The sequence below is a fragment of the Brachyistius frenatus genome, unplaced genomic scaffold, assembly GCF_029030835.1.
Source record: "Brachyistius frenatus isolate BFR_SWC_R1_liver_20210118 unplaced genomic scaffold, ASM2903083v1 Contig_653, whole genome shotgun sequence".
NCBI lineage: Eukaryota > Metazoa > Chordata > Actinopteri > Embiotocidae > Brachyistius > Brachyistius frenatus.
The window spans coordinates 1,085-10,614 of NW_027211252.1; the positions used below are offsets into that span (position 1 = coordinate 1,085).

A 9,530-nucleotide genomic window follows, 5' to 3' on the forward strand; every position below is an offset into this window, starting at 1 on the left:
ATGACGTCAGTTCCATCAACAACCTTTCATGTGGATTCGTGTCTGCATAAGTTGATAAACAATGATTTTCTGGTGCCGCTTGATATCAAGCTGTAATTAAACTCAGTCCCGGGTCAGCCTTACCGCCGGCCGGATGTCCGAAACCAGAGCAGCCCGTGAGAAGCCCTGTAAGAAACCCCTCGCATGCGGGAGGAGGGAGGAGGGGGGCGAGAGGGGGAGAGCAGAGCTCGCGACGTTACGTGGCCGCCATTTTGTTTGACCGGGAGTAAAGAAAGCAGCCCGAGGAAGCGCCGGCGTGAATACTTCCCCTTCAACACGGAGGATCTGCATCGTGCATCCAGGTTACATTCGCGTGGTGAGTGCGCAGAAAGGACGCCGGTGTTTGTCCGTGGAGCTCGTGCTCCGTGTTTTACACGCTGTAACGGCGGATGCGGTCGCACCGACGGGGGCCGCTCGTTAGCGACCGGAGCAGCTCGTCGACGTGACCGGCCGGCATTTTGAAAAAGAAAACGGGCCCGCGTCGACGGACGGACGGTCAAACAGACGGCCGTAGATCTGTCTAATGTGCACCGGATGTGTAACGACGCCCGGCTACTGCGGACATTTCCTGGAAACGTTCCCCGGACACGGTTAGCCTCCGGGCGGGTTGGAGGCTCGTGCGCGCGGCGGCCTGTCGGTCTCACGAGCAGCGACGAGCTAACGTTAGCATTAGCAGCGGGAAAGAAACACCTGCTTCCTTTCCCCGGAGGTCGTAACTCACTTATTATTGAGTGTGTGTGTGTGTGTGTGTGTGTGTGAGTGTGAGTGTGTGTGTGTGTGTGTGTGTGTGTGTGTGTCTCCGGTTCCAGCTGTTTTCGGGTGTTCAAAGTCTCCGCGTGTCGTAACGTGCCTGTCGCGTGCACGGCAGCCAGCCGCTCGCGATCAGTTTGGGTGAACGGTGCGCAGCGATGGCGCCAAACGGCACACCTAACGTGTTGTTGTTGTTGTTGTGCACAGATGTCTGGAGACATGGCCGAAGATCATGTAAACGGGAACGGGACGGAGGAACCGATGGACACGACGGCCCCCGCCGCCCGGTCGGAACACTTCCCGGCCCTGCTGGAGGCCGGTTTACCTCAGAGAGTCGCCGAGAAGCTGGACGAGCTTTACGTCGCAGGTGAGCTCAGGTGTCACCTCCTCACTCCGCTGAAATGTGGGTTGTTTGGTTCCGCTGTCGATTTACTTTGTTGTTGTTTTTTGTAAGTCGTGACTGTTTACCTTTTCTTTTCTTTTTTAATTCTTCAAGTGAACAAGTCCCGTTAAACAGCTGAGAGACTTGAGCTTTTTTCCCGGTGCTTCGTAAACACCTGTTGTTGTTGTTGTTCTTCCTAAAACTGTTCAAAACAAATGCAGCATGTGCACTGGGTTCACTTAACACAGAAACTACACTTTATTTAACCTGCACTGCAGATTTGGTATTAAAAAAAATAAATCATTGAAATTAAATACCTTAATTAAACCCAAAAGCAAACTTTTAAGCTTTTTCTTTTCTTTTTTTAATAAAACGAAGCATCTTTGCCGTGTTAATATTTGCATCTGTCATCAATCATATTTTTTTTTAGTGTTTTTCATGTCTTCTGTCGGCATTAAGAATATAAAACATTGTCGGACCTACCCTGTTGATAAGGCTCATCAGTTACTCTCTAGTACAATAAATACAATTAACTGAAAAGTGAATTGAAAGTAGTCTTAACAAATCTTCCTAGCAGCACAGACACTTCAACACTACAACAGATATCAGATTCATTATCGTCCTGCTTTTCGAGTACATAAATTGCATTGACTGAAAAAGGCTTGTAGGAAGGTAGGATGGAAACCAGCTGGCAGAAAACAACAGAGCAGCTGTCAAAGCTATGAAGAAGTCATCGGTTTATCCGTAAAATGCCCGTTAATGGGGAGAGAGACATTTTGGCTTGTAAGACGTTGACGTTTTGTTATTTTAAGATGAATATCAGATGGATGAGTTGATTTGTGCCGCCCGTCCCGGAGCTGTTGATTTGTACTGATACGAAGCTGCCTGAAGATAAAATATCAGCGTACGTGGATATAATCGGGGGCTTTCTACCACCTGTGCACCATATTTACAATATGTGTTTTTTTAATTTCCCGGTGTGTTCATCAGGCCTGGTAGCACACAGTGACCTAGACGAAAGGGCAATTGAAGCTTTGAAAGAATTCAATGAGGAGGGAGCGCTGCAAGTGCTGGTCCAGTTTAAAGAGAGCGATCTGTCGCACGTTCAAGTGAGTTTAATCATCTCAAAGACAAAAAGGATCTCTTAACAAATTTGTGTTGTTGTTGTTTTGTTTTGTTTGGGGTCATGCAATGTTATATTTTTCAAGCACTGCTCTTATCTCCTCCAGAACAAAAGTGCCTTCCTCTGTGGGGTGATGAAGACTTACAGGCAGAGAGAGAAACAAGGGACTAAAGTTACAGATTCCACTAAAGGACCAGACGAGACTAAAATCAAAGAGCTGCTGGACAGAACCGACTACACACTCGACGTAACGACGGGCCAGCGAAAGTATGGCGGGCCCCCGCCTGAATCGGTGTACTCGGGGGCCCAACCCACCGTGGGAACAGAGGTACACTTGGTTTAAGATCATATCTTGAGCAGAAAACACAGCTAGTGATTGTTTTTATTCAACGACTGCTTACCAGGATAAAGTTTTAACTGAAACTTTGTTAACTTAAGCCAGACTTTTTTCTCTCTTTTTTTTTTTTACATTTAGCCCGACAGACTGCGTTCTTATAAACAATGTTTACTTCTTATGTTTATCGGTTCGAGTTGTTTCTCTCTTGACGATGAGGATAAATTAGAAAATGTCTGTAACCACGGCGGTTTCATCGCAATGTTTCATTTTCCGTCAGATTTTTGTGGGGAAGATTCCCAGAGACTTGTTCGAAGACGAGCTGGTTCCTCTCTTTGAGAAGGCCGGACCTATCTGGGACCTGCGGCTAATGATGGACCCGCTGAGTGGCCTGAACAGGGGCTACGCCTTCGTCACGTTCTGCACTAAAGAAGCGGCCCAGGAGGCGGTGAAGCTGGTGAGCACCACGTAGGACATCCTGTTACGTCCAACGTCTGTCTCGGCACGAAGTCGCAGCCAGTTGAACTCCATGGATTCGTCAGCCGTCGTCATATTTTTGACATGTTTTGTCCTGTTGTTTTTTACAGTGTAATAATCATGAGATTCGCCCTGGCAAGCACATCGGGGTTTGTATATCCGTCGCCAACAACCGGCTATTTGTTGGCTCCATTCCCAAGAGTAAAACAAAGGAGCAGATTGTTGAGGAGTTTGCTAAAGTCACAGGTGAGATTTATTTTTAACATTTTTTATTTTGCACCTGTCTGTCGTGCTTTTTGCGTCGCACTCGAACTTCATGACGACGTCGCCGCTTCTTGTCTTGCGTCCGTCCGTCTGTCCGTCCGTCCAGAGGGCCTCAGCGACGTCATACTGTACCACCAACCCGACGACAAGAAGAAGAACCGGGGATTCTGCTTCCTGGAGTACGAAGACCACAAAACGGCCGCTCAGGCGCGCCGCCGGCTAATGAGCGGCAAGGTGAAGGTTTGGGGCAACGTGGTGACGGTGGAGTGGGCCGACCCCATCGAGGACCCCGACCCGGAGGTCATGGCCAAGGTGGGTTCTGTGGTTTAAAAAAAAAAAGGAAAACGTCGGCGAATTATTTCTGGCACCGGCGTCGTACTGTGATTGAAAGTGTCGTATTTCTTTGTCCGTGTTGCAGGTTAAAGTTTTATTTGTTAGAAATCTCGCCAACGGCGTCACAGAGGAAATCCTGGAAAAGTCCTTCAGTCAGTTTGGAAAACTGGAGCGAGTGAAGAAGCTCAAAGACTACGCTTTTATTCACTTTGAGGAGCGGGATGGTGCTGTGAAGGTATTACACCTTTTTCTGGTTGTTTTTAAATGAAGGAGTTACTGTTTTTTTTTTAGTCGGAATAATAAACCGATCGTTGAACCAGAAGTATTAACGGATGTCGTTGCTGTTTTTGTTTTGTTTTTTTCAGGCGTTGGAAGAAATGAACGGGAAGGAGCTGGAGGGAGAACCCATCGAAATAGTTTTCGCCAAACCGCCAGATCAGAAGAGGAAGGAGCGAAAGGCCCAGAGACAAGCAGCCAAAACACAAATGTAAGAAAACGTCTCACGGGGGCTTCAGTCCCTCCAGGACATGAAGATCGCATTAATTAATGCTAATTCAAGCAAATATTTGTGGGAGCTTGCAATTTAAAAAAAACAAAAAAAATCCGAGTTTTTCACAAAAAAATGTCATCATCAGAATCTGGGCTGAAAGTATTAATGGCATAAAATCTTTTCAAACAAAACTCACTTTATTATCAGAAATAAAACTTCACTGGAGGAAACAGGAAGAAAATGTGGCCTTCAAAATATAATTTTCTAATTAAATGTTTTGAATTAAACGGCATCATCATGATGTAGTTGTTGTTTCTATATTAGTCAGACAAGTATGTTTTTGTAATTTTTACCCTCATGGTTCTCCAAGTTCAATAAATAAGTCAAAGAAAAAACATTAGAAGCAAAATATTTATGATGTGAAGCATGAATATTATCAAAGGAAGTGATTACATATTTATTCCTTAAAAAAAAAAAAAAAAAACGTTTTCTTTCTTGACGTTTCTGCAAAAAACCTGAAAAAAAATTGCTGCAAAATCCAAAAGTGTTTCTCTTCAATCTTTAAATCCGTCAGAGATCCTGGAGGAACTTTGTTCCTCGTTGCTTTTCATGTCGTCGGCTCTCCTCTCACGCGCCGCCTCCTTTTCCCTCCCTCAGGTACGACGACTATTACTACTACGCTCCTCCTCCCCACATGCCTCCTCCGGTCAGAGGCCGGGGCCGAGGCGGCAACCGGGGCGGCTACTCCTACCCCCCCGACTACTACGGCTACGAGGACTACTATGACTACTACGGCTACGACTATCACAACTACCGCGGCGGCTACGACGACCCGTACTACGGGTACGACGACTTCCAGGCGCCGGTCCGAGGGCGGGGCGGCAGCAGGGGCGCCCGGGGCGGATCCTCGCCGGCCAGGGGACGCGGCGGCGCCGGGGCACCCAGGGGCCGGGCCAACTTCTCCCAGCGCGGCGGGCCCGGACCAGGCCGCGGCGGCGGGCGGGGCTCGAGAGGAGGCGTGCAGCCGAGAGGGCGAGGAGGGGTACGTGGTGCGCGGGGTGGCCGCGGTGGAAATGTAGGAGGAAAGCGCAAAGCTGATGGGTACAACCAGCCAGATTCCAAGCGGCGCCAGACCAATAATCAGAACTGGGGCTCTCAACCCATTGCTCAGCAACCGCTCCAAGGTGGTGATCATTCTGGTAACTATTCCGGTTACAAATCTGACAACCAGGAATTTTATCAGGATTCTTTTGGGCAACAGTGGAAGTAAACCAAGTAGGGCTTTGATAACAAAATACGTGTTTATTGTTTTTGTTTTTTGTCTTTTTATTTAGAGACTTGATCTGATTGGCCCTCAATCCCATAACGGTTGCCTGCTTTTTTTTTCCTCCTCAAAATTTGGGTGACATCTGGCAAGATATCTTTTTGTACATATTTTAATAATCCGCTTGGACTCGAACCATAGTCACACTCCCACCTGTTTCTGGCGAACTGGTTTTATTTTTCCTCCCCCCCCCGCCCCCTTTTTTATTTTATTTTTTTTATTTTTTTTTTTAAAAAGATGGTCGTTAAAAAAAAAAAAAAAAAAGATTTTCCATAACAAAGTTTTGAAGAAAAAAAAACCATTTTTAGATGCGAATATGTGCTCGAGCTGTCTATTTGGCTATAGCTTTATGTATGTTTTTAGAAATTCTGGTTTCCATGTTTTAAGTAGCTAACAGCAACAAAGCATTATGTCTCCTAAACATGTATTTAAAACAAATGAAATTACAATTTGTATTGTCACAAAGTTAATGCGTGTCTTGTTATTGAAAAGAAAAAAAAGGACCATCGCAGTCCTATTTTTTGGCTTTACATTTTGGCTTGTATTCTTTGCTGTTTGTCTGCTTTAATAAACATACACGCACACGTGTACAAAACTTCAAATTGTGTTGCAAATTCATGTTTCGGCAAATTCTCTCTTCAAATTGCCTTCAAATTTTGAAGGCTCCTTGTGGAAGAAAATGGACTTAAAACCAAAAAAAAAAGGTTTGCCAATGTTGGCCACATGCTACGGTTGTCACCTTTTGCATGCCATCAAATTACCAATCACCCTACTTTCTATAGTCGGCATCTACCTGCTGTGTATGTGTAGTGACATACTCCATCCTTATGAGTTCCTCTCATGTCCAAAAACAAACAAACAAACATAACGTTGCACAAATTGGTGTCCTAAAATTCACCTGTCGATTGCAGCATCAAAAAAAGAGTTAAGCCCCGCCCCCCTCCGAGTCTGTCATACAAGTCCCCTTTTGTCACTGGTGGGGGAGGGGGAGAGGGAATAAAAATAAAAAGCACAATTTGATTTATTAATTGTGAAAGTGAAGCTTTTCCTTGTCCCAGAAGGATCTACCTAGCTGTTGAAGGCCTGGATACTAATCTTGCATGTTTTTATCTGGAGGTTTTGATGTCGTGCTGTTGTGGGAGATAACTGCCATGCATGACCTCGCTTGTCGTTATACTTTAAAAAAATTTCCTTTTATAGATTAAATAATGGCTGCTCTTCTTTAACCCCCCGTCCTCCTCCTCCCCCCCGTCCTCTCCTCTCCGCCCGTGTCCACGTTTCACCTGCCGCTCCTCAGATTAAGTTTTCTAACGATCCGATCCAGCTGACTCTTCTTGCTTGTCGTTTTTTTTTTTTTTATAAAGGCATTGACATGTGCATGTTGCGTCAGAGAAGCGTGCAAGAATGCTTTTGTCTTCTGATGTATGCAAATTCACATGTTACACAGATCTCCCTCTGCAGTTAGCACAGTGTGTGTGTGTGTGTGTGTGTGTGTGTGTGTGTGTGTGTGTGTGTGTGTGGACTCAGAAAAAACAATACATGTGTGTGTAGATGTAAAAACAGCTGATCCTGTTTTCCTGTCTCTAATTGCTTCCTTTTGTTACCTGACTAGCAGGGAAAAGGGGTCGAGGCCGGTCCTGATGTGTCGCTATGAAGACGGGCCGGCGTTCGGCGTTGCACACTGCAGGCTGCCGATGGACGGACATGGTAAGGTCACCTGACTCAGTGGTCCAATGGTATTCCAGCTTTTTGTTTTTTGTTTTAAATGAAAGGAGCAGATCTCCTGAAACTGCCACATTTGAAGATAATCAGAAGACTTTTTACTTTGGGTTTTTTTGTGAAGAGTTTATAAGCCCCTCCCCCTCAAAATCTGCCATTTGAGACTTACTGAGTTCACGACGGACGTCCTGCAGGAAAAAGGCTTTGCACTTTTTTTGTTTTGTTTGTTTCTTTGAGCTGTTAAACAACATTGTTTAATCGATGGACTACAACACGATAATCTGTTGATTATCAGAGACGGCAGCGTTGAGGTAAGACCACCCGGCCGCTCCAGGGAAAAAAATGGTTCGTCAACTACCTCTGAATCGTGGACGCTCCTGCTTTGTCTCTTTTTTTTTTTTTTTTTTTTTTTTGGACTCAAGAAGGCAGAGTTCAACCCCCCTTCACCTCAGAGGTGTGCACAGGTAACAACAACAACAACAACAGAGCACTTAATGAATTTCAGTTCTGAGAATTGAAGTCGGCTGCAGCTGCTCAACGAGCTCCAACAAGCCTTTTGCTGTCGTTATGAACGAACTGGGCGATGATGTCACTGACGGACAGACTTTTTATTTTTATTTTTAAATACCTGGAAACTACAGTCATCCTTTGTCTTCCACGATGGGACAACCGTCTTAAATCTTCTGTTGTCGTTGGTTCCCATCGGGCGTGAGGAGGCGGTGGAAGGCCTTCTGCTCTGCACAACATTAATGACCACTGACATCCAGTGAAAGCTGCCTTTTATTTTATTTTTTTTATTTAGTTTTGTTTTTAGCGCCTCTTTAAGTGAATTGACTCCAGGATCTGGAGTCAATTCAAGGTTATGAAGATGGCGTCACAAGAAAGCATGATTATACATTTCACGTTGTGTCGCTGTAGACTTGATTATCATGCCATGTATGTGGTCGTGACGAATTTTCTGTAAAAGTTTAAAAGCAAAACAAAAACAAAAAAAAACTGGTGTTAATTCATGTTTTCACTGTCGGTGTACAAAAATTGTAACGGAAATCAAAAAAAAAAAAAAAATGTGAAGAGCGTAAAGGACAAATCCATCGAGACTTCTGGTGTTTTTTAAGGACGATGATTAAATCTTTGAAACGTCCTGCGGCCGGAAAAGTTCAAAGTAAAATCTGCATGAAGATGAACTCGAACCTTGTGTTCACTTTTTGTTGTTGTTGTATTTTAGCTTAAAAAGTCCGGTGCTCTTCTGTGGGGTTTTATTTTTTTATTATCTACAATTTCCACAAAAAGACCAAAAACACTTGATCTAAAATCTTTAAAAACACTTCGTCTTGTCTTAAAAAAGACGCTTTAATTGAATAGAAACAGCTGGTCACTAGTTTATATTAAAACATTTGGTGCTCCAGCAACGTACGAAACAAACTGAAGTCCTCGTGTGTTTTTAATCGTTTTTAAAGCGTCAGCGGGGAAATATTTATTCTTGATTTGTTTCCCATCGTGGGCTTAATTAAAAGAAGAAATATCACCAGACTTGTCACAAAAATGACGTCCATGAGATATTTCCACGTCCTGTTTATTAAAAGTAGAAACTTCTTCACAGTAACTCTTTTTTTTTTTTTTTAAGGGCATTGTGGGAAATGTAGGAAGCGTGAAACGCGTCGTACGTCACTTTCACGCGTCTCGTTGGGTTTCTCCTTTTACGCTCTCTGAAAACGTGACATTTTTAAACTCGGTTAGTGCGTTTTGTAGTCTTTCTGCCTTTTTTTGTGACGTTTGCCATGAAACACGGTGTCTTTGAATCTCGACTCATGTTTAGCATTCTTCCAGTTCAGAGGATCGTGCAGCTTGTTCTTCCTCTTTTTATCCGGTTTGTGAAAAAGAGCCAGATTAGTTTTTTTTAAATATATATATATGTATATTTATATATATATACATATATATATATATTTATTTATATATATATATTTATATATATATAAATATTAGTATTGACTATTGGATTTCCAATTTTAAGGGTCATAAATGATTCTTTTTTTTTTTTTTGCTAACAAGTGTGTTTGCAGTCTTGCAAATGAAATGTTTTATACTGTACAGTGAGGTGAGTTAAACCTATTTTTCTAATAAAGTTATTGACTTTATCTTCGGCTGTGTTGTTTAATTGTCGTCGTGTCATTTATTGTATATTTCTGCCCTTTATTGTTTTAATATTATTGTATCTATAATTATTTTAATCAACTTTGGAGGTTTACAAATAGATATACACACTTTTAAGGTCATTAAAATGTTTAGTTTTGG

General features: G+C 43.4%; 1 protein-coding gene across 5 annotated transcripts; it reads left to right on the forward strand.

The window, feature by feature from the left end:
- Window positions 1-255: 255 nt before the first annotated feature.
- LOC138614994 (heterogeneous nuclear ribonucleoprotein Q) lies at window positions 256-9,373 on the forward strand. Of its 5 annotated transcripts, none has more exons than XM_069688626.1 (11): window positions 256-355; window positions 997-1,156; window positions 2,162-2,280; window positions 2,401-2,622; window positions 2,909-3,085; window positions 3,216-3,351; window positions 3,476-3,681; window positions 3,788-3,937; window positions 4,068-4,189; window positions 4,850-5,234; window positions 7,129-9,373. In XM_069688626.1, exons 2-11 carry the CDS (start codon window positions 997-999, stop codon window positions 7,168-7,170), a joined length of 1,719 nt encoding a protein of 572 aa, XP_069544727.1. In that variant the 5' UTR covers window positions 256-355; the 3' UTR covers window positions 7,171-9,373. The 5 variants fall into 5 exon arrangements, with proteins under 5 accessions (XP_069544727.1, XP_069544728.1, XP_069544725.1 ...); XM_069688627.1 differs by having other exon boundaries at window positions 7,132-9,373; XM_069688624.1 differs by having other exon boundaries at window positions 4,850-5,391; window positions 7,129-7,242.
- The last annotated feature ends 157 nt before the right edge of the window (window positions 9,374-9,530 follow it).